This window comes from Chionomys nivalis, chromosome 17 (genome assembly GCF_950005125.1).
Source record: "Chionomys nivalis chromosome 17, mChiNiv1.1, whole genome shotgun sequence".
In the NCBI taxonomy this organism is placed as follows: domain Eukaryota; kingdom Metazoa; phylum Chordata; class Mammalia; order Rodentia; family Cricetidae; genus Chionomys; species Chionomys nivalis.
The window spans coordinates 36,153,852-36,178,374 of NC_080102.1; the positions used below are offsets into that span (position 1 = coordinate 36,153,852).

Genomic DNA, 24,523 nt, shown 5'->3' on the forward strand with positions numbered 1-24,523 from the left:
AGGGAGGAAATAAGTAGCTAGTGTTGGGGGGGTGCAGAACCTCCTTTTGGAAAAATGGTTTTGCGTGGATGGTAGCAAAGGCTACACAACACCGTGGATATATTGATGCAATGATTAAGATGATTAAACCAGCTAACATGGTCTCAACGTCATTATATAGTTAAAGATGGTCTTGAACTCTTAATTCTCGTGTCAGCGCCTTTCAAGTGCTAGGATTACAGATGTGTGCTCCCACCCTTGGTCTATGTGGTGCTGGGGATTGAAGATATGAATGAATTTTTGTAAAGCAAGGCGCTGAGGATCAGCGCGGCATGGCATCAAGCTGGAGCTGTGGGGACATTCCTAAAGATGGCGATGACTGACTGGGCTTAAAGGCTTGACAAGGGGGAACCAGCTCAGGAGAGCCCAGCAGAGGAAGTGGGGTGGGGAACAGAGCGGGTCCAGGTGGAATCTTGTTGACTGTGGGTAAGGAACAGTGTCCCCAGGGCTGGCAGGCGTCACACAGGTCCTGGGAGCCACCAGAGCCATGTCATCCAACTAGAGTGACAAGAATGAGATCAGATGGCATGTCACCTAGATGTCATGCACCCCAGGCTCACACTGAGAAGGGCCGGTAGGAGATGAGCATCCTGCCGCAGGACCTGGGCCACGTGAACAGAGATGGACACCTCTGCAGCTCAGTACCTAGGCACATCACTTCTGCTCTTTCAAGGCTGGCTGGATTTAGAAAAGAATACAGGACAGCCAGAGAAGCCCAAATGTCAGGTGGCAACCAATGACTTGCCAGTGTGTGTCCCTGACTGCATGAGGCACACTTGCCATAAGCAATTCTTTGTGGTGAATCGGAGTGTGGAATGTTGCTTGTTTTCTTTTCCGGTGCTGAAGTTGGAACCTGGGGCCCTGTGGATGCCAGGCAAGCATTCTGTGACTGAGCTCACCTCAGCCCCTATTTGAAATCCAATTGGAGTAGGGTATCCTGGCTTTGTTCTCTTGCCCCTCATTTGGAAGTGGTGGCTGCTGCCTTCCACATCCCTCTCTCACCTAGCAGATATCCCCATCTTGCCCTCCCCAGACCATGATGGCAGAAAGAAGTACCAACAGTCACACCTCTGACCCATGACCTAAGCTGACCTTGCTTCTGGTTCTATTATCTACCCCTTGCTCTGAGAGGCTGCATCTGTCCATCCCTCTGACATGGTGGCTTCCACAAGCATGGGCACATGTGGCTATGCCCCCAGAGCCTGGCACAGGTCTGACACATAGTAGGCACTCAGTATGGACAGAAAGATGCCAAGACTGGCTCTATGAAAGAGCTACCTAGTGCAGAGGGGAGGAGGGAGGTAAACGTGAGGGGGGTGCTCTACCCCTACTGTTTTACTGTCTGCCCCCTCCAGCCTCTCACACTAGCCACTACTCCCCACTTTTCTTGATGCTCAGGATTGACAAGGGGGGCCTGAATACAGGTCTTCCCTCACTCTACCCCACAAGCCCTGCCTCTGGTCCACACATTCCCAGGGCAGCATGGTTACCATGGCAATAGCAACCAGAGGTCACAACGCTGTAAACCAGAGGATGCCTGCCCTCCTGGAACACCACCACTGAGGCAGAATCTAATTTTCATTACAGCCATAATACTGGTTTTGCATAATGGTACATATATTAATACCTAACACGCCTGTGTTTATTTGGTTAGAATTTATGAAGGCGGGTCTAAATAAAAAGTGCTGATAGCTGGTTTGTCACTCCCCGGAAATGTTCTTGGAGCGTCGTTTTAGTCCAATCTCTCCTCGGCAGCTACTGGCTTCTAATCTCATTGCTAATGGATAGGCAGGGACACAGAGTTGGGACAAGGTGAAGTGGACATTCAGCCAGGCGCTAGATCTTCCCAGGCTGCTTACCTCTGCCACATGGGGTGGAGTCACACTCCCCTGCCAGTCAGTCTCCTTGCAGGGGTGGGTGCAGCTGAGGCCAGTAAACATGTAATGGAAGACATGGAGTGTGCTATTGTCCTGGCAGCTCAGTGGGCTGGCCCTGCGCGCGCTCACTCGCTCGTAGCTGCCTTTCCACACCTGCCACCTGCAGAGGGAGGGAGCAGGCAGAGCTGGAGCTGCCAAGGCAAACAGTGGAGGCCTCGAGATGATATGGAGCCAAAAGGAGCATGGAAGGGGGTGGGTGGAGAGACAGTGTGGCCAATGACACACAGTGATCCTCTCTGTCCCCGACCCCACTCCGGGACCTCAACAAAAGGAGTCACAGCAGGCTCTCCTACAGGTCTACTGTCCACCCAGCCTAGCCACTGTTCTGCTTCAACTAGCCAGCTCCTCAGTCTCCCTCCATCCACACTGCCATTGCTACCTCAAGTACTGGCCCTAAAGCTAGGTATGTTGCCACTACCATGCTCCCAGCCAGGCGGTCATATCCCCTAGTCCATGCTTGTTCTTCCTTCCTTCATCACGCCATCCATCCATCCATCTACCCATACAGATTCCATCTATGACTCTCACCTGACCCAGCCCGAGCTGCCCTCCAGGGCTCAGAAACAAACAGAGAAGAAAACCTTGGAAATGAATCCCCAACACTCGAGATGCTATTGTAACATGGTAGCACCCACACAAATCAGACAGCCAAGAATCAGAAAGCCCTGCACTCACTCTAAGAGGTCTCCCTGAAGTCTGGAACACGGAACTCAAGGGGCAGAGAGGGCTACCAGGAGAGAAGAGCTGGAAGAAGGGCAGCAGGGGACAAGAAAGAAAGGAGCCAGGGTGTTATCTCAGGGCTGTGACAGGCCAGGTAGGCAGAGGGCCTGGTGGAGCAGGGCTGGGGAATGGTGTGACAACCCAAGGCCATTGGGGATAATGGGGCCCGAGTGCGTGGCTGTGATGAGAGGAGGGGAAAAGCTGCTCTGGAGAGATGCTGGCTTGGTCGTGGGCTAATGTCCAAAGAGGTGGAGGAAGGCGTTAAGGCCACACCCAGAGTCCCAGGAGCCTCATCGACAGGTGTGCTTTCTGAAGCTGAGGACCCAAGAGGGGCAGGAGTGTGAAGAAAAGCTGAAGCTGCTCAGAGGCCCCCGGAGAGCATCCAGGGGAGTTGTCTGCAGGGCCACAATCATGGTCCAAGAGAAGCAGTCAGAGAAATGCCTGCTGCATGCTTCTCCCAGCTGTGGTACCTAAATCAGGTAGGTGCCCCAGGAACAAGGCTCAGCATGGGGATACTGGTCCTGAATCACACATCCCAAGAGCTCAGACATGGACTCAGGGCCTAGCCTGCTCTAAAGAGTGCCTTGCTTTGTTTCATCTATAAATAAGGAATAGGGTTCCTTCTGGACCAAGCTAAAGCCGGGCCCGTTAACCTGAGGCATTGGAGCAGGTGTTTGTGTCTGCACACACACAGGCCCACATAAAACACACACACTGTCCACCACCACATATATACACAGATATCCAAACAGGCAAACACACGCTTACCTACACACATAGAAGCCCTGCCCCTGCAATGAGGCAGATGCCTGAGGCAGGGAAAGCCTTTAAAGGGGTTCCAATGTCCTCACTGGTTTGAGAGGAAGTCTGGTGGTCTGGGTGGCGCTGCAGTCACACACCTCAGCCCTTGCCTCCCCATCCTGTCACAGTGCACTAGTTTCTGTTGTTTCCAAAAGTTGCTAGCGCCAACGGGTAGGGAACTCCAGAGGAGCTAATGAAGTAGAACGAATTCTGGCCTAGGTCACCCCTACCTACAGAGTCCTCAGGGAAGGGAATACCTTGTAAGAGGCCAAGTCAGCCATCCTGGTGCCCCCCAGGCCTTGATCAGTCACGAAGGAAAGGACATATACTGAGATAGGGAATGCTCAAGAGACAGGTGTCCACCCTGGCCTCTGCCTGCCAGCTTGGCTATTCCTGTGTCCCCAGCTGGCAACATCTGACCAGTTCGTCAGAGGGCTCCATGGCCTCCTGTTGAAGGTAAAGATTAGAAGCCATTGCTCCCAAGGCAGGACGTAGATATTCCTTCATAGCTATGGTTCAGCAGCCAACTCTGCCCTGCATCCCGGAGTGAGTGCATGGTCAGACCTGGCCAGTACCAGCACAGTATCTCTGTGGCATGGCGTGTTCCTTGGTCAACTATGAGGAAAGCTGAACAGGGATCTTGCCCTAGCGTGTTGACAGGATTCCCAGAGAGGGGTGCTAGAGGGATGGGGGAGCCCAAGCCTGGGACTGCTGGTGGCCTCAGAGGAAGAAACAAACACAGAAACAGCAAAGTCAGGAGGCAGAAAGACCGTGTCCTAGAGACTTGACCAGAGCCTTTGATCCAGCAACGCCTGAAGCCAACACTATATCTGGAATTCTTAAAACTTTGAACCACTAAGTTATTTCCATCTGTGTCCTTCTTGCTTCTCTTCTCTTCTGCTCTTTTATTCTTCCTAAAGGTTTTTTCATGTGTACGTATGTGCGACTGCAAGAGTTTCTGTGCACCACAAGCATGCAGGAACCTACACAGGCCAGAAGGAGGTGCTAGATCCCCTGGAACTGGAGTCATGGGCAATTGTGAGCTGTTGGGACTAATGAGTCCTGGCCTTCAGCTGCTCTTCCCTCCTAGAACCTTCTAATTAAAGTTACTAGAAGCTGTGCCTAGCTTAGAGGATCAGAGGATGGGATTTTCACCTGTTGGCCATTGACTGCAGTGTATTTAAGCCTACATGGTGCTAATAAAGAGGGGCTTTGGTATCAGTGTTAAAAGGTCTGCGTGTCGGTCTGTCTCTGCATCTGTGTTCTCAACCTCCAGCCCCTTGCCCAAAGCTCGCAAACTGGGGTCTAGCGCTTAGAGCGCAGACCGGGGCACAACAGTGAGCCACATGACTTGCACGCTGGGAACTGAACCGCAGACTTCTGCAAGAGCAGTGGCGTGGTCCAAATAAGGATGGCCCCCATAGGCTCGTGTATTTGAATGCTTGATCATCAGGGAGATACTTGAAGATGATTAGGGGCTGTGGTCTTATGGGAGGAAGTGTGTCACTGGGGGCGGGCTTTAGGGTTTCAAAAGCCCCAAACCAGGCCCAGGGTCACTCTCTTTTCCTGCTGCCTGAATATCCAGATGTAGAGCTCTCAGCTCCTTCTCCAGCACCATGTCTGCCTGCATGCTGCCAGGCTACCCACCATGAAAACAATGAGCTAACCCTCTGAACTGTAAGCCAGCCCTAGCTAAACCCTCTCCTTTGTAAGAGTTGCCATGGTCACAGCAATAGGACAGTGACCAAGACAAGCAGCAGGCACTCCTTCCCTCTGAGCCGTTGCTCCAGCCCTCCATCTTTTGCTTCTAAGCCCGTTTGAGTTGGGTTTTTGTGCTTTGTAGCCGTGAGCCCTCGTAGTACCAGTTCTATGAATTCAGGCTGTAGTGTCAAGGGTAAGCAGCTTGACCTCTCCCCGCCTCATTTCCAGCCCTGAAGCCCCACCAGACCCTGATTACAAGGGGATCCTTCCACAGGGTCTCTGAATCCCCCAAAACCCAGACCCCACAGCTGCAGGATGAAGACATTATCACGCTTCCCTTGGCGGGGTCGGGGAGGTGGAGGACCAGCACGATCCCAACCCTGCAGGGAAGGAAGAGTAGAGACATGGAGAAAGTCCTCAGTAAGTTTCTGGGGTTTTATTCAAAACAACGCTGGCTGGCGGTACGGCTTGGTTTCTCTATGCCCGGGCCATCTGGGCCAGCAGGGACCAGCGCCTTCAGCAACTAAGAGGGAAGTTCATTCACACTGTAGAAACTGTACAGTGACCGGAAGTTAGAGTCACAGCAGCAGAGCTGGGCTGGGGGCTTGCAGGACGAGGTGGCCTCTGCCTCCCCTCAGGCCCCAACTCTGCTAGGGACACTGATTATTGCACAATGACAAAAAAAAAAGGAAAGAAGAGTATGTGTGTCTAGGTTAAACAGCAGCTTCTAAGACCCCAAGCCCTTACACAGAGTAGCAAAAGGGGCTGGAGGTGACCCTGGGAGCTGTGAGCTCTAGAAGAAATATTGGGGACAAGCAGATGGGTGAGTACTGCTCACGGTTCATCCTCCTCAGGACCAGAGCAGGAGATAGCAAGAAGGCAGGGCAGGCTCCGTCTGGCTCCAGATCCTTCTCTACAGATGCTGTGTGCCCTCCACCCCCACACCACACAGCCTGGCGAATTGACAGCTTCCGGGCACTGGCACCTGCGTTCCCATTCTCTTCACATCCAGGCCCATGTGGATTGGGAGAGTTTGTGCTTTGGTGATGGACAGGCTTAGCTGAGGCCGCAGCCTCAAGCCACAGTGTTGAAGAAGGGGCGCCCGCCCAATCCTTGCCCATTACAACCCATCTTGCCAGCAGCTCACACCTTTCCTGGCCCCTGACTCCCCACTCATAGACACAAGGCCAGATACCTGGGATTGGTCTTGGAAAAACCCACCCTGGGTAGTTTCTGTGCTTCTCTAGATGCCCTGCTGTACCTAGCTACAGCCCTTGCTTAGACCTTGCCCATTTCCCTAAAACAGCCTTCAACACATCTGCCTGCTCTGGGGTCACACAGTTCAGCGTGAAGGTATAGATGCCTGAACATCTGCACCCAGCCTCAGAGGCACGACAGGGAGAAAGCTGGCTGTGAAGAGCCACATAAGCACAGACACGCACACAGGGGCAGCCTGAAGATCGAGCTAGATGATTGGCATTGTATCCAGAAAGCAGAGGGTGGAAGATGCTAGCAAACACCACCGTTGTAAAGCCTGAAGACCATGGGCCCCGCCCAGCCCTCTACCCCAGTCAACTCCACACTGGGCTCCTGGAGTCACCCTCCCTTCAACCACGGCTGTGTGTGCACAGTCCAAGTGTTCGAGCTAGTGCCCTTCACAGGTGACCTGGGCTCTTTGCTACACTCAACCAGAGCCTCGGTTTACCCATGTGTAAAGTGAGTTTAACAACCACTTTCCCACTCCTCGCCTCTAAGCACTTGGCAGGCAGTACCCCTCAACAATCCTCTCCTCTTTGCTTCCTCACAGTGCCCTGATCCCAGGGTCCCTGTGCCAGATGGGGACACCCCAGAGCCTACAAACACAGCTGCTGCTCACTAGCCTGGCTAGAAGCCCACTTCTGTGAAGTCAGAATCTGGGAGCAGGGACAAGAGATGCACATGCTCTTAGCAGGACCCACGGCAACCCTCAGCGATGTGGCTGAGCGCCCCACATCACTGCCCATGTCAGTAGGCCGCCCACAGCAGTGGGCCCCACCCTTCTTCAGGCTGATTATAAACCCACCCACTTAAGAGCTGAGCCTGTGAAAGTCAAGGGCTCAATACAGAGTAAGTTTTTTAAATAAATGGGTAACCATTCCAATTTAAAAAAAAACAAAAACAAAAAAAACCAGCCGGGCGGTGGTGGCGCACGCCTTTAATCCCAGCACTCGAGAGGCAGAGGCAGGCGGATCTCTGTGAGTTCGAGTCCAGCCTGGTCTACAAGAGCTAGTTCCAGGACAGGAACCAAAAGTTACGGAGAAACCCTGTCTCGAAAATCCAAAAAAAAAAAAAAAAAAAACACCCATCCTGAACTCCTCCGGAAAGCACTACCACAGGAGACCCGACGTGCAGCTTGAAACAGCGAGACATACTCAAGGGTACGCAGGAGTGGGAGGATATGAATGTCCGGGTAACTCGGTGGAGCTAAGGGTGCTGGGGTGGGGAAAGGCTGGAGCCAGGCTTTAGGCAGGTGCTCAGAGACCCCTTTAGATTTGTTGTTACCCCAAATACTCCTGGGGCAGGGGTGGGGTTGATTAGGGTGGGTGACCATAATCCCCAGGAACTGCTGCAATTTGAGGCCTTCATGGAGGGCAAAAAATAGAAAGTTCTCGTGTAACTGACAACCCAAGCCGATCCGGGGACCCCTTCACCTGCCCTCTCTCTTGCATGAATTATTCCTGTTTGCTGCCTTCCTGAGGGGTTGATCTGCCCCACCCCGCCCCAAGTACTCACAGAAGTCAAAACTTTACCCAAATCCTGAGCCCCCTGCCCAGCTTCAGAAATGCCCTGTTCCCCAACCCTGCTCTAAGAAATAAGACTAAAATCCCCCCCACACAGTTTTTCTAAAGAGAACGTCTAACTGGCTAACTAAGAAAGTCTGTGTGTCAAGAGTGTCTACAAAAGACTCCACAACAACATGACAGTCAGAGGGACAAGACTGACACCCCGACATGTGGGTAGAGGCTGGGGATCTTAGCAGCGTCTCCTCTTTAAAAGGGAAAAAAAGTGCACCCTGAATTGCTTCTCTTCTGTCTCCTGGGCCCTGAACGTCCTCCCAAGCTGCTCTCAACTGAGGGAGATACCCGAAACTACAGCCACCAAAGCCACAGCAGGAGCGTCTGTGCTGTGCAGGTCTGTGTCCTAATCAACAGACGAGACCCCCGTCTGGGCCCTGGCCTGCACACCCTCAACTTTAGCACTTTCTGGAATTCATAAGCTCTCCGTAAAAAAAATAAATAAATATATGTCTGTCTCTATATATATATGTATACATCTGCATATACACTGGAAGGGCCACGGATGGGGCCGTATCTGAGCCTCAGCTAACCCAGACCCTCCTCAGTCGCCTGCCCAGTGGCCCGGCGCTGGCTGGCCCCTATGCCACTCCCAGGTGTGGGCAAAGTATTGCTGTCTGCTCCCTGGCTCCTGAGGTAAAAGAAGGCAAGATGGGGCAGGCGGTTGGACAGCAGCTGGCAGGTCCCCCGCAGCCCCTGCGGCCCCTCATCTTTTCCTCTTGCTTGCAGCATCGGTTGACTCCAGCTCCCCAGGAGGTGGCTGTGGCTCAGGTGCTGAGGAACCCAAGCCTGAGGCCAGCTGGGCCTGACCTGGTGGGTCCTTGCTGCGGTCTGCAGCCCATGATGGGCTCCTGGCCAGGCCGCGGGCTGAGACTGTGGTGCCAGGACGGCCAGGTCCAGCTGCTAGGCTGCTGGTACTGCTGAACTTCCTGGCGGGGGTGAGGCCCGGGGGTGGCAGCATGGGTGGTGGACAGAAGAGAGACGTGAGCGACAGGCTGCTGAGGGTCTCGGAGTGCTCACTGCCTGCACCCCCACCGCTTGCACCCCCGCGGCCCTCCTCATCAGAGGGGTCCATGGAGTCGTGGTGGGTGCACCCAGGACTGGTGGAGCCCCCGCTGCTGTGGCTGCGCTGATGGGCTCTCAACCCACGCAGACTAAACAAGCCACGGCCCCTTAGGCTGAGGCGGCGCCGGGTGGCCGGTGACAGGCCAGCACATGGCCCTGGCACCTGGACGGGTGGTCCCAGGGCATGCCGGGGACTGTCGCTCAGTGTCAGACTGTCCTCCAATGTGGTCTGCAGGCTGCCCGCTGAGCTGCTAGGGCTGGCATCCAGTGATGTGTCACTCACAGTAGCCTGCAAGGAGGTAAGAAGGGATGAGGCTCCCTGAATCATCTTCCCCTGGTCCTTAGTGGACAGTCTGATCATGGGGACCCAGGATGCTTCCCTTCTCAACATATCCAGGATCCCACAGCATCCCTTCTGCCATGTCACCAGTCCCTGGGACCTCTCAGGGCAGTTACAGCGAATGTCAAACAGGCTCTCTGTCCCCTCTGGGCAGCCTGAGCCATCTTTCCTAGTCCCAATGTCCAATGACAAGATCTTCACTGGTATAGTTCCCAGCTGACTCGCAGCCACCCACATCTCCAGCATCACTTCCGTCACCTGTCCCTTCTTCACAAGCCCTTCTACCAGCTCCCCCATGGCCCTGCTCCATCCTCTCTCCTAGGTAAGCCTCCAGCCTTTGCTCGCTCCCCAGCCACCCCTCACCTCCCCACAGATTATACTCCCAGCATTCATTTGCTCTGACACATCTCCTTCTGCAACACATACGCGCGTGCGCACACACACACACACACACACACACACACACTTTAAACCCCGAACTGCTTGGGAGGCAAGAAGTCGGTCCATTGCCTGCTGCAGAGCACAGCCTGGTGAAACTGGAGATTAACCGTGTCTCACTAAGTGATTATTAGGAAGCCTGCAGGCCAACCTCTACTGTTGTATGGGATCACACATGGCCCACCAAATGTGCTGGTGGATTTTTGTTTCATGCCCCAGAGGCCCTCTGTGCCCAGCTGGCATGTGGGCTGTGGCTCCAGCCATACTGATACAGACGACCATACAGCCAAGACTTCCCACTTCCCAACCTGCCCGTCTGCAATCAAGCAATCCACAGTCTACAAGCAGTCTAGCAATGATACCCCTACCACCCACCAAGAGCACTCAAGGCATGGTCCCTGACCCCAGCACTGTGTCACCCACAAAGCCTCCTCAATGCCATTCTTTCCCTCATCTCGAACTAGGACCCCTGTTTCAGTCATCTCGACAACCTCGGGGCCTCTCAGGAGCTGGTCTTACTCATACGCATCTTTGGTGTCACCTCTCAAGTCTCAGAGGTTCCCCAACTTTCCCAGCCTCAGCTGCCATGGCTTTTTTCTGTTCTTTCCCTTCCCCTCCCCACGCATCACCCGTGGCTCTTCAGAGTCCAGGAGGTGCCTGTACCTGACGCAAGAGGGTGCAATTGACACTTGGAGACCTCAGGGATGCCCAGGAGCCCTGAAGGGCGATCTTGGGCAGGGTCCCTGCACTCATGCCCGGTTCCTGTCCCTTCTGGCTGGCAGACACAGCAGGGTGGAAGAACTCAGCAGGCATCTGCAGGAGAGGGCTGGAGGCATCCGGGGAGAAGGGACTCGGTGCTGCAGGGAAGGAAGAGGAGGTGCTGGGAACGGCCCAGGAGGCAGGCACAGAGCACCAGCCCTCACGTGAGCAACTCAACAATGGCTGTGAGAAGACTCTGGGCAAGTCTCCAACTCGAAGCCTCGGCTTCACTCTGAGCATGTCTGTGAAGAAATATCTAGATTGGGTTGAGGCGAGAAGACCCACCCTCACTGTGGGTGGCGTCCTCCTACAGGCTGGGGTCCTGGGATGAACGCAAGGGAGAAAGTGAGCTGAGCACCAGCGTACATCTCTCGCTCTGCTTCCTGCCTGTGGAAGCCATGTGACCTCCTGCCCTGTTCCTGCTGTCATGCCTTCTCCGCCATGATGGACTGGACCCTTGAACTATGGGCCAAAATAAGCACTTCCTTAAGTTGATTTCACCAGGCACCTGGTCACAGCAGTGAGAACAGTAACTAACACAAGAGGAGGGACGTGGGGAATATCAGCAGGTATGGAACACCTAGCCTAGCACCATGCACATAGTAGGTATTCAATCACTAAAACTCATTATCCTTTGGGCCCTGACAACTCCACATGGCTAAGTCAGGCCTGGGGCCTCCTCCTGGACAACGCAGGGTAGAGTCTCAGGTCTGTGCCCGGCAGGCCCTGTGCTGATGGTGTAGAAGCTGCTGGGTGGGGCCTGGTCTGCTCCACTGTGGATAGAAAGGGACAAGGCCAGGCTGGAGGAGCCTGAGGCAGGGCAGACATTTATATGCCAGTGCCAGTAGCTCTGCCTACGGTCCCCTCTGAACCTCACAGAATGAAGAAAGAATGTAGGGTTCAGAATATGTGACTAGTCACCAGGCAGCTGTATAGGCTGTGTCCTGGTAGGTTGACGACTTACTGAAGAAATGTGCAAATAAACAGAAAATTGAACACTCCATCAGAACAAGCCTGGGGTCAGACCCTGGGCTCAGATTTTGAGATCAGGAAATTTGGGGTCCTGGCACCCCAGCCATCATGCCCAGTAGAAGTCACTGGCTTTACAGAGGGTCCATGGAAAAGCTGGTCGACCAGACATCCCAAAAGACATCTTGGGGTGAGTTTGGGATCTGAGGGGTCACTCTTGTGTTAGACTGTCTCCCTTTCCCCCCACCCAACCAGTGATGCCACCCAGATCCTTGTCATCTTTCAAGAGGGAGCACATGTGACAGGCCAGCCAGCTCAGTCCCTTGCTATATTCCAAACACAAACCAGCTGTGGAAGGAAGTTTGGAATAGAGTTCTTTATCAAAGGGCCATTGAAAACACCAGTCTTCCGGTCACTGTGTCCCCCTCAGATTATTCTCTATTCCACCTCAATAATCTGTAAGCCTTCCTTCTGCTTGATAACAAAAGCTGTGGGCGGCAACCTAGCTCCCTTTTCATCACTGAACACAGGAAGCTCAGCATGTCGCTTCCTTCAGGCCAGGCTTCAGCTAGCATTAGCTCATCGACTGCTCCTTTACTACCAGTGTAGCAGGCCTGAGTCTCTAATTCTCAGAACCCCACTTGCTTCTTTATGGTGGGGGGAACCTCCACTGCCTCCCTCATGAAGCAGATGCTTAGGATCAGGGTGTGGGGAGCTGGCAGGGCTGAAACCCTCACCTTGGCTGCTCTCGTGTTTGAGCCAGGACTGGATGGGATTGAACGGGATGGCCTCCATCTCGCACTGCAGGCTCTCTGGGCCTGCAGACACTGGCGCACTGGCAAAGGGGAAAAAGCATTCATCCAGATCTCCTGCCTGCAAGGGCTCTTCCGGAGGCTCTAGCTCACCCTGCAGGTAAGGGAGGTAGGTGGTATTGAGGGAGACAGAGGCAGGATTCCTGCATAGCTATCCCCATCCCTACCTCGGAAGCCCTTCTTCTCGCCTGCCTCCTCCACCTGACCAGCAGTCACCACCTTCCAGTCCTCAAGTGGAAGGTCCTGACCTCTAGGAAGCCCTCTTGGATGCTCCCGGGCAGCTGTGGTTCCCCTGGCTCCTCCCTTTCTGACTCTAATGGCCTTGAGACAGCACCGGCTCTTCTTCACACCTATAACCAAATGCTAACTCAATGTAGTGGTCGCTCGGGCTGAAGGCATCAGAGCAGAACATTAAGTGAACCCCTGCCTTTGCCAGAACTCAGTTTCCACATTCATACTTAGGGAGAGGAGTTCATCTCTGGCTGCTGCCCGGGGTCTTGTACATGGAGCAGAGGGCTGTAGCATCTCTTTGCCGACTTTCTCAGTTCTGCAAGTTCCTTGAGAGTCACCCAATAGTCCACTCTGAGGCAGATGGGCTCACGCTATCCCAACCTGCAACTTGCTTCTGTGTCTGACAGAAGATGTGGCCTCAGTTACCTAGACTGTGCCCACCTGAGCCCAACCTGGCCAGATTAACTGGCATCGCACATGGAGAAAAATGTAAGGAACTCCTGGCCACTTACCTTGCTCTCCTTGGGGCCCTGTGGACAGGCTGTGGGGTCCTCAAGACTCAGGTCATCCCCCAGAAGGATGGACGAGGACCTGTCTGAGTTCAGGGAGAAGGCCTCTGTCTCAGCCAGCTGCACCTGCAGGGGGAGGTGGTGGCCTCGGGTCACCCTGGGGCTGGGATGGGGCAGCCTGGGCCTGGAGCGCTGAGCAACAGGTCCCTGAAAGGACATGGGGCAGTGGTCAGAGTGGTTCGCAGGCCTGCTGGGCATGGATGGTGGGCACACTCTGTGTAGGATCCCAGCCTGGGGGATATATGATGGCACAGGGGCCACTCCCAATGAAAAACAGGTCTGAGTGGCCCACCTTGGTGTCTGAACACAAAAGAAGACACGGTACAGCGAGCTACGGAGCTCTGTTGTCCACTTGCCCCAGACCAAGAGTCCTTAGAGCTGGGCTGGGCATGGCTCCTCTGAGGGCTGTGAGGGCTACTTGTACTGCATGTCCCTGCAAGACTTGTACTGCATGTCCCTGCAAGACTTGTGCTGCATGTCCCTGCAAGACTTGTGCTGCATGTCCCTGCAAGACTTGCTAGACTGAGGAATCTGTTTCAGTCATGGGGCAGGAAAGTTGAATAACCTCCATGTCCAGCTCCTGCCCAAAGCTCTTGGGGATGACCTCACAGCCACTGATCCTATAGAATACCATGGGCTGAGCCCAGGAGCACACGTGTGGGGGACGAGGTATACAGGAGGAGCTCTTGGAAATAGCCTGGGAGATGGGCCCTGAGCAGGGTGGGGATGAGCTGCCTCTGAGAAAAGGCCCAAGAGAAGTATTGAGACACTCAAGGGACCACAGTCACTAGGGAAGAAGAGGCACCAGGGACCCTTTCTTGGATCACAAAGGACAAAATGCCCCAGAGGGGACACAAGGAGAGCAGCTTCTGAACACCTTTTATATCCAAGGTGCTGAGGGCGCGGCTCTCTAGGCGACACCACAGGGCCACACTTCACAGACAAACCACTATGACCAGTGGGACCAGTATGTTTCTAGGGGCCTAGAGCCACAGTGTCCCTCAACACCTCACTCCCAGGTGACTCCCGGGAGCCAGCTCCTCTGAGGCTGCCAGTACCTCTTGCTTGTCGTGGTGACACTTGTCACAGCCCGCAGGTGAGGAGTAGTGGTGAAAGATGGAGCCGGACAGGTTGTCAATGATGGTCAGCTCCCCCTCCAAGGAGTCCTTGATGATTAAAGAGACGCTGTCCAGCCACAGGGTCTCCTAGGCGGACGGGGCAGGGTGGGGACAGGTGGGATTATCGGCTGGGTCCCTGGACTTTGGGGTGGGTATGGCAGAGCTGCCCTCCCATTCTCTGTGCCCACGGCCTCACAGGATCACCCTATCTTAGAGCTGAACACAGAGGGACCCCAAAAGATAGGGCACCTCCAAGCCCAGCTGCCCAGCTGGCCCCGTGGCACCTGCCCTTTGAGCCCCATTCACCTCTCAGCCCCTGCCCACCTGGGCTGGAGAGTAGCAGTGCCGGCACAGGTGACCCTCGGTGTCACCCCCAACGCCCGGCCCTCCTGATCCACGACCGGGGGCTCCTGGTGAGTTAGTGGGCAGCCTCGGGCCAGGACAGGGACACGGGCTGGGGCTGGGGCCAGGGCCCAGACCATGGGCCATCTCCAGCTCAATTTCGGCATCCATCTCCGCGTCCTCCTGGGCCTCCTTGTTGCTGTCGTCCAGATGTTTCATGAGCACAGCTACCACCACGTTGATGAGCACGAACTGAGCCGTGAGCACAAAGCTCACAAAGTACAGCGGTGACACGAACTGCAGGCTGCTGAGGCAGCTGCGCTCATCATGGGTGCAGTCTCGCAGGGTGTCCTACCACAGGGATGCCGCACGCAGGGTCAGTGCCACCCACCACACCTGCCCTGCCACACACCCCACCTCCATAGCACAGAGGACCCACAAGGCTACCAGAGCTCAGGCACACACACACATGCACACATGCACGCACGCACACCAAGGGACCTAGATTAATCCCCTTCCAGAGTTCTAGCAGCCTTCATCGCCTTTATGCCCATAGTAGTCTGAGCTTCCCTTAGCTTCAGCCAAGTCCGCAGGGCCCTAACCTGGCCCTCTTCATGCCCTACTGAGTCTGATCCTGCCTCTCAGAGCCCCTAGCAAATCTGAGAAGAAGCATGGGGTTCCTCGGGCACCCATTGCTGCTTTTCAGGCCAGCCCAGGGAGGTCCTGCCTGACCTGAACAAGACTCCATTTCTCTGGAGTCAGGGAGGTCAGGGACGTCTCTGGACCCTGACTTCCTGTGTACTGTAGGATACTGGGCGTGCAGAGAGTACTGTGTCTGGATCAGTCATACCATGATGCATCCGGGACTTGAAACTACCTGATTCCCCCCAGCTGGCCCATGAATACCTTCATGATGCCGTTCCAGTTATCGCCCGTGGAGACCTGGAAGAGCGTCAGGAAGGCCATGCCGAAGTTCTCGAAGGTAGCGTGCCGGCTCATGCCCTCACACGGGTTCTCATCATTGCAGACTGAGAGGGAGAGGTGGTCAGCTTGTCCACCAACAGTACCCCAAGCCGCCACCCCTCAGCATCCTCTCAAACTATCCCCTGCAACCATGTGCATGTGGACTGTGCCCAGCCTATGGATGGGACAACTGAGGCTCAAGGAAGTAGTGCGCTGCCTGGGGGCTCAGTCTTAGGAGCATGTGGCTCTTCTGTCCAATAGTCAGTTCCTGAGAGAGGTAGTGGGCTGAGGTGAGGACCAGCCCCTCAGGGAGCACTGATTTCTGGTACTGACTTTATATGCAGGACTGGTCTGTTTTGGGGGTAGCCCTGGTTCGGGACAGGCAGTGGCTGGGAGCAGAGAAAGGAGGTTCCCCAGAAGACCAGACAGCTTGAGTCCAGAACTCCACCACACAGGTCTGCTGTACACTCATGAGCCAGGCCTCAGAAATACCCCATGCTAAGATTGGGTTTGATGAGGAGTCCTGCTTCTGAGCTGTCTCCCCCACACAAGGGCCTTGGGTGGCAGGCTGAGGAGCCCGGCCTAGGCATCACTCACCCAGCTTCCCAAAGAGCTCCACTCCCAAGGCGGCATAGATGAAGAAGAGAAGCATGAAGAGGAGGCCCAGGTTGCCCACCTGTGGAGAGAGATGGCTGGACTGGGACCAGAGGCCTAGGGGTAGTCAAGGGGAGAAAAGGGAGGCCTGGGGGAGAACAGGGAGTGGGGAAGAGTAGTCCTAGGTCTGGAGGAGGTCAGGGAAGGTGAGGGATCCCTGGAGCAGGGGGTAGAGGTGAAGGACCTCAGGTCAGGGTGACAGAGGCAGGGCCAGGCTCAGGGCAGCTGTATTGTTACACCGGGCTGAGTATCCATGTCTGCTGTCTCCTTGTAACCTCCTGAAGGGCAAGACTAATGAATCATAGGTTACCGAACAAGAACTGAATGTTTAAAGTCTTTGCCGTGAGAATATCACTTGTTCCAGAAACCTATGAGGGAGTAGAGATGACTCAGTGGGTGAAGTGTGCAAGCAAGGGGACCTGGCTGCAGTCAGCAGCCACGCAGAAGCTGGGCACAGCGATGTGCATCTGCCCGGCTGATGACAGAGACTGGCAGGAGTCTCTGGGGTTCATGGACCAGGTATTCATGAGCTCCAGGCTCAGGAAGAGACCCTGCCTTGAAAGAAAAAGAAGGACGGAAGGAAGGGAGGAAGGGAGGGAGGGAGGGAGGGAGGGAGGGAGGGAGGGAGGAAAAGAGAGAGAGAAGAAAAGAAAAAAGAAAGAAGAGGAAGGAAGGAAGAATGAGAAAAAAGAAAGAAAGCAAGGTAGAAAAATAATAGAAGATACTAGACGCTTGCTACACCCTCACACACATGTGTATACACACACATGCACCATCCACCCACCCTCAAATGAATCTACAGTCATCTCAAGTGAAAATGAGACAGACTGAGAGCTGAAGGACCTATTTAATCACATGGATCTCAAGTAATGGGTCAGAGATTCAAGTCCTTTGTTAGCCTGGGAAACAACTGGATGAAGTCAGACTTGCCTCCACAGGCCAGCACAAGGCTGGTCATAAAAAGGAATTAGGAGAGGAATCACACACAGCCGTGGTCCCAGGAGCCTCCTGCAAATGTAGCCACCCCTGTCCCATGGCTCCTACAGGACAGAATGCCCCAGATTCCGAGCCTGGTTCAAACCCACGCGTCAGTGGGAGACTGCCTTTACCTCACGCTACGGATGAGCCAAAAGGCATTCCTGCCCTACAAAGAAAATCCCTCCTGGTCCTCCAAAGGCTCCTGTAAATTGAGCCAGGCGGTGGTTGAGGTAATCACTATAAAGTAAACCCCTGTGGATCACAGACCGCTCTAGAGGAGGCCTTCCTTCCCAGCCACTCCACAAGGAACGCAGACTAATTAATAACATCCTTCTCATTAAGGACGCAAGCATTTAGTGGACACTGCCAGCCACAGTGTGTGGCCCTGACAGCCAAGGAAGGCTCCGTCTCACCAAGGCCCAAAGAGCTCATCTTCTGCCCTGCTTGGACTTAGCCGGTGGTGTTTCCTAACCAGGAGCGGGTCCTCATCATTCCCATCAGTCCCCTACCTCACCCTCAGGCCCTCGGGGTCTGAGAGCCTCAGCAGTCCTCCTCATCTGCCTCCTTGCCTCCAGCCTTTCCTTCCTCCAGTCCCCTCACAGAGGCAGCTCTGCTTGAAGCCCCCTTGCCCAAATACTCCTATGGCACACAGAGTCCACAGCACAATGCCCCCATGTGTTTTGTCCCAGAGCCGAAGACCTGCTATGGCATCCCCCGCCCACCCCCTTCCCAGGATGATCTCCCTGCTCCTTGATTCCAACCATGTGGAAATGGATGGCCGGGTCTCTATGCGCTGTGTTCCGCTGCAGGGGGGGATGTTTCACCCCTCTTCCTCATCTCTCAAAGCCCAGTCCAGGTTGCCAGTTGAGCAGAAATGATGCTCAAACCTCAGGATACCTGCGGAATTTGTAGCAGCAGTACCCTGGAGTGTGGACTGAGGATAATCCACCAGGACTGGCCATCCACTGAGCACCAATTATCATCCAGTTACTAAGTGCTACTGCCCAGTATGGGTCAAACAGTATCCTGTGAACCAGGAAACCAAACGGGGTTGTTAAACTCAATGCCAGGCTACAGAAAGCAAGGATCCTCATCCCCTGCCATTCCCCTTGGAACACTCCCTGCTCCCGGTTCAAAACCAGGCACTAGGGACTACAGAACTATGAAGGATCCCAGAGAGATAAACAAAAGGGTGGATACAGCCCAACTCATGGTTCCTGACCCTATACCCTCCTGAGTCCCCTGCCACCAGAAAAACAAGGATGTGTCGTTCTGGACTTAAAAGATGCCTTCTTCACCAGTCCATTGTTGCCTTTGAATGAACTGATCCCAAGAGAGGGTTTACAGCCAATTGACCTGGACTAGGTTGTCGTGAAGGTTCAAAACTTCTCCCACACTCTTCAATCAGGCCTTAAGTGAAAACCTCCTGACTTTTTGGCAGAGGGTTCCAAAAAGCACCCTGTTATAGTATGTGGATGACCTCCTGATGGCCTCAGAAACAGGAAAAATGTAAGAAGGCCAATGGGGGCCTGATAGAGACAATAAAGGTCCCAGGATACTGGCTCTCAGCCAAGAAGGCCCAATTATGTGCGCCCACCCCAGGTCACCTATCGGGGGTACAAGTTGGAAGGAGGCAAATGGGCACTTTCCCAGAGCCACATCTAGGCAACCCTACTATTCCCACACACACACACCTCAAACAAACAAAAATTTCTGAAAAGGTCGGGTACTGCCGCTTGTGGATACCCGAGATCTCGAAGGTACCTAAACCATTGTATACCAGTACCACTGTGGGGGCACCCAGTCACTACAATGGACTGATCCTGAATGAGGAGCTTCTGAGGCCTTGAAGAAGACCCTCATTTCTGCACCAACCTAGCCCTCGTGGATGTCTCTAAGTCCTTCTATTTGTATGTGAATGAGGCCTAGGCACTTGGACCCTGGAAGAAGTCAGAAGCCTACCATCCAAAAGACTAGATCCTGTTTCTGCCTGTCGGCCAGTTTGTGGGCAGTTGTCTCTACAGCCGTGTTAGTGAGAAGCCAACAAGCTGAACTTGGGCCAGGAACTGTTCCTAACCACCCTGTTCCTCTGCAGAGGCCTTGCTGAAGGGGAACCCCCAAAGGGTGGATTCTGATACACTGATAATGCCCTATGAGTGAATTCCGATACCCCGATAATGCCCTGTCAGGCAGTTCTGGACCAGCCCCATATCGGATTCTGTAAAAGTCATCAGCCTTGCCAGCCTGTTGCCAGATGATAACCCAACAGAGCCCCTCCATGACTGCCTGGAAGTGACTGAGGAGATCCAATCTGCCACACCTGACCTACCAGATGTCCCACTGAGAGAAGCCAGAGAGGCAATGTACCCTGATGGGAGCAGTTTTGTTCAAGACAGAATCACATATGCTGGGATGCAGTTGTCACCTTGGACAGGATGGTGTGGGACCTCGGCACAAAGGGCTCGGCTTCTGGCATTAACTACACTGGGAGAAGGACAAAGCCATCATTTATCACAGTCCTTGTCCATGGGACCCCTCAATCAAGAAAGGGGACTCCACCTTGACTGGAAAGGAAATAAAAAAAAAATCCTAGCTCTTGCCAAAACCAAGTAGCCATTGTCCACCGTCATAGGCATCAAAAAGGGGATTCCCTAAAGGCCCAAGGGAACCAGTAGGGCCTCTCCAGATCTTGGTTACCCTGACAGAACCCACATTTCTCAAGTGCCCAAACTACGCACAGGAAAAAAACTAAGTGGTCAAAGATGGGAGATATCAAATGGGAAGCAAATGCATGGTGGGTCTTGCCAGACAGGAGACCTGTACTCCCTGATGCTATCAGGAGACAAATGGTCACCAAACTCTACCAGGCCACCCACCTGGGAGCATCCAAAACTGCTTAAGTAACCAGCGTCAGTAACTGCTAAGTCACTCAGGTCCAGATATGACATCCTTCCAATAGACAATCTTGTCAAAGACCCTGTGTCCAGAAGTATTAAGCATGAATGAATCCCAAAGGAGGAAGGAAAGCCCAGAAGGAGTCCATGCCTGAGGAAGCAGGGAACCATGGAAAGCGGACTTTATAAAACCTACAATTCATGGGTATAAATATTTGTGAGTTTACATAGACACCTTCTCTAGATGAGTGGAAACCTATTTTACCTGAACAGAGATGGCCTCAGTGGTCACCAAGAAACTCCCCCAAGAGTTGGCTCAGATTCAGATTGCCCCTCTCCCTGGGGTCCAGGCTTTCATGGCCAAACTTTCCCAAAATCTAGCAAAGGTCCTAAATGTTGTACCCCAAACTGGCCCATCTTGGTACCCCTGGAATATGAGCTCCCTAAGGTGGCAAACCCCAAAATTCCAATAGCTGCAGGAATTCCTTCAGCGATCATGGAGGGTAAAGGTCCAGGAAGCAGCAGAAACCAGCCCCTCAGTGTTTGGGATGCTAGAGGGAGTATATTGGTTCCCGAGCCATTCTCAACAGGACAGGTAATGTCTTCTGGCTACCTCTGCATCCCAAACCCCATAGTATGTTGGGATAGGAACTAGTCAAACAGTACACTCTACTTCCATTCCTGAAAACTGTAAATGGGACCAACCTAAGCTCATCCTGGGAGACCACCAAGAAAAGACTGCTCAGTGGCACTAAGATGCCCCCTAGGTAACTCCCCCTTTGCAGATTCCTGTAGCCATACACGGTAGATTAACTCCAAGAACAGCAAGCAAGTGTATTTCCAGGCCCCAACCACTACTTGGCTTGCACACGTGAATAGCTTAACCAAGTGTGTATCTTCTGAACAGTTTGCATTGGAGGAGACCCTACTCCTTGAGTCCTTATGTGTGCCCTTCCACAGGTACTCATCTGTGACGAAGAACTGGGCAGGGCTGACTTAAATCTAGATGGTGGGCTGCCCTGTGCGTGGCAAGCCATCCCCATTTTCCTTCCCCTATCGGTGGAGGAATGCAATCACAGGCTCCGCTGGAGCTGGAACTTCAGCCTTGATTGTAGGGAATAAAAGCTTTAAGGAATTCGGCACTCAAGTGAGTGAGACCTAGACCATCTGGGAAATTCTGGTCCCCATCTGGAAACTCAGGTGGATTCCTTAGTGGAGGCTGTACACCAAAACAAGGAGGTCTCCGCAGGGCACCAGGAGAAAACTGCTGCTTCTGTGCCAACCAGTCAGGGTGATTAGAGAGAGCTTAGCCATGGTCAGAAATAACACTGAAGAAAGAGAAAAAGACATCAAGGATCTGACAACTGGCATCGGTCCTCGTTCTTCTGGTCCCTTGGTTAACCACTCCACTTAAGGCCATTGCTGGGCCAGCAATCCTGTCGTCCTTAGTCCGCACTGGAGGACCCTGCTTGCTCAACTGTCTACTCAACCATATAAAGCAAAGAATAAATCCTTTCAAATTCTTAGCGCTAAGAGGACAACGTAACCCCTTGCCCCAAGATGACGCCAGTTTGACTCATGCCCATAGAACCAGTAGGGAATGTAACAGGCTTCCAGACCTTGGCACACTGAGACCATGTTATAGGCACCATCCTGACCTTAAATCCAGCACATAGGCCCCAGCACCTGCCCACATGAGGGCAAAGTCCTAATCCATCAAAGACCCGATCCATAGCTCCAAGGAAGTCTCTAACTGCACAAATCTTGTTTTCCTTTTTCTTCTGAGCTGCGCTTCTTGCTAACTGAAGTGTACCGACAAGAATGTGCTTTATCTGCATAAAAATCCAAGAGCTGCCAGGTAGCAACTCCTTTAATCCCTGTCCTTCAGGAGGCAAAGACAGGTGGATCTCTGTGAGTTTAAGGCCAGTCTGGCCTGCAAAGCAAGTTCCAGGACAGCCAGGGTTGTTACACAAAGAAACCCTGTCTTGAAAAAACAAAAATACAAGAGCTTAGGGTTGCATGATTTGGGCGAGCTCCCCATGCATCGCTGGACAGTGATAAGGACTTTATATTTCCAGCTTTAAGAGTGCCTGTGGTGGTCTCTGGTGGGCTTACCTGTGACACTGGGAAGCTCACACCAAACTCAAGAACAGTTCTCAAGGCATAAAGTTCCCTACGGGCATCATAATGAATGATGTGTGCACTGTGTGTGCAAGGGTCAGCTCAGCACAGGCACTCGGCATGACTGCGTGCAGTGGGAGGGACTATAGCTGCCCAAGCACCAGTACTGGGGAGAAGACAAATGCCCCACTCTGTGAGCCAGATCCCAGCTCACCTTCCTCTGGACAGGGACACGGTCCTCTCACTCAGCCTGGGGCTTGTGCTTCTGCCCCTGGAAGGCTGTATGGGGACCTCATCGTCCATTAAATGACATCTTCCCAGAAAGCCACTTTTCTAGGCCCAGCTCCAAAGTTTCCTTCCCTGATTTCCTAGGGGGTAATCTGTGCCTCCTCCCTCTTGGGAGCAGAACACAGGCCTCTTCCCATAAGACCCTGAGGTGTCTAGCTCCCCTACAAACCTAGGGGCTCCTAAAAAGTACTGAAGAGAGCCTCAGAGTCCTCATAAGGCTGGACATAGAGTAGATGCTGGTAACCATGTTAAGAGTTCCCAAAGAGAAGCAGGAGAGGCTCAGATAACTTACCAGGGAGCAGACACTGCCCTGAGTCTTGGCAGGACTGGAGAGGAGGAAAATCGAAGCCTGCATCCCTCCAGGCCCAGTCCCACACAAACCCTCGATCCATGAGGGTGTGGCTCTTACCTGGGGCAGAGCCTGTACCACCGTGTCCAGTAGGGCCCGCATTCCTGTGGCCATCTTCAACAGCTTCAACACTGCGGGTGACATTCAGCCCTGACTGTTAGTCCAGGCTATGAGTGTGTACACGTGACTGTGTACATGCAAGTGTGTGAACTCGGGGAAGAGAGGGGACACAGGGCAGCATGTGACCAGGGTTCCCTCTTGGGCACCACACAGGAATATGGCTGCAGGGTTCAGAGCACTGGTTGTTCTTCCAGAGGTCTTGAGTTCAATTCCCAGCACCCACATGGTGGCTCACAGTTGTCTATAACTGTAGTCCCATGGGATCCGATGCCCTCTTCTGGTGTATAGATGTATACACAGACAAAATACTCATTTACACAAAGTACACAGATAAGTATTTTTTTTAAAAAAGGTACAGCTGCAGAGTGAGGGGTTTATGAACAAAACAGAACACAAAATGGGTACAGAGAAGTCCGAGACCACAAAACACGGACAGTGGAGTGAGGGGACATGAGTGTGTGGATGGACAAGCCAGTATCTGCTGTGTCAAAGATGGCTGACACAAGGGTCCACATCCCTTCCTGTCCCTCTAGGCTAAAAAGGACTCTGGTGTCACCCACAGAGTTTCTGCACGTCTCTCTCTTTAGAACGTGAAGGCAATGGGCAGGAAGTGGGCAGAGGATCAAGAAGCACCCAGCCATCACTGTGGCAATAAGATTTTGAAAAAGTAGGGAAAATTTGGAGATGAGAGAAGGGATTCTGGGGGAGGAAAAAGGAGGATTACAAGACACGTTGAGGGCTATGCCCTGCTACGGTGCTGGAGAAGTGCCAGGTAGCACATTAACCTGGAATTGAGTCCTCAGAGTACAGCCTGAGACTCAACCACACGGATTTTGTTACCACGAGGAAGCAGAGGTGCACACAAGTATGGGGGTGGGCAGCTCAGTGTGCAGGAGGCTGTGCACACATATGGATGATATGAGGGCTTCTTTTGGAACCTGCTCTGCCCTACTCAGCAGAGGACCCCTCTCACTCACATGCTCTGTCTCTCACCCCGTTCCTACATGCTCTCCCCTAGGCAATGGGGAGTCCCCTTCCTGACCCTGCTTGTCTCTGTCCTGTCCTGTCTCGTACTTACCCCGGGCGATGCGCAGAACACGCATGATACGGATGATGGTGGGGTTGATGGGCAGAGCTGCATTGATCTCAATCTCCTCCAGTGTAATGCCCATGACAGACAGTAGCACAATGGCCAGGTCCAGCTGGTTCCATCTGTACAGCAGGGCAGTGGGAATTGGGAGGAAAGCATAGTAGCTCAGGCACCGGTGAGTGCAGGGTCTTCTCCCAGCACTTCACACTCCTGTGGGGCCTCCTATAATGTGTGAATACCCTTGCTTCTACCCATCCTCTGTGGTACCAATGAGTCTGCCTCCCCCTACACACGTGCTTCTTTTCCTTCCTAAACAGGGAGTTGCCTGAGCTGAAGAAACATCTCTGGCCTATTAAAGGGAGGAGGCATGGACTCTAACTTCTAAGTCTAA

At 53.4% G+C, this 24,523-nt stretch overlaps 1 protein-coding gene across 1 annotated transcript in view; it reads right to left on the reverse strand.

The window, feature by feature from the left end:
- Positions 1–5,625: 5,625 nt before the first annotated feature.
- Positions 5,626–24,523, reverse strand: part of Cacna1i (calcium voltage-gated channel subunit alpha1 I) — a 112,438-nt gene continuing 93,540 nt past the window's right edge. The window contains exons 28-37 of the mRNA XM_057791404.1: positions 24,121–24,254; positions 22,983–23,053; positions 16,236–16,314; positions 15,582–15,703; positions 14,658–15,026; positions 14,274–14,420; positions 13,159–13,362; positions 12,341–12,509; positions 10,539–10,732; positions 5,626–9,386 (exon numbers count right to left, since the gene is read on the reverse strand). Of these exons, the coding sequence (XP_057647387.1) occupies positions 8,739–9,386; positions 10,539–10,732; positions 12,341–12,509; positions 13,159–13,362; positions 14,274–14,420; positions 14,658–15,026; positions 15,582–15,703; positions 16,236–16,314; positions 22,983–23,053; positions 24,121–24,254 (2,137 nt within the window). The 3' untranslated portion in view covers positions 5,626–8,738. The remainder of the gene's footprint in view (positions 9,387–10,538; positions 10,733–12,340; positions 12,510–13,158; positions 13,363–14,273; positions 14,421–14,657; positions 15,027–15,581; positions 15,704–16,235; positions 16,315–22,982; positions 23,054–24,120; positions 24,255–24,523) is intronic.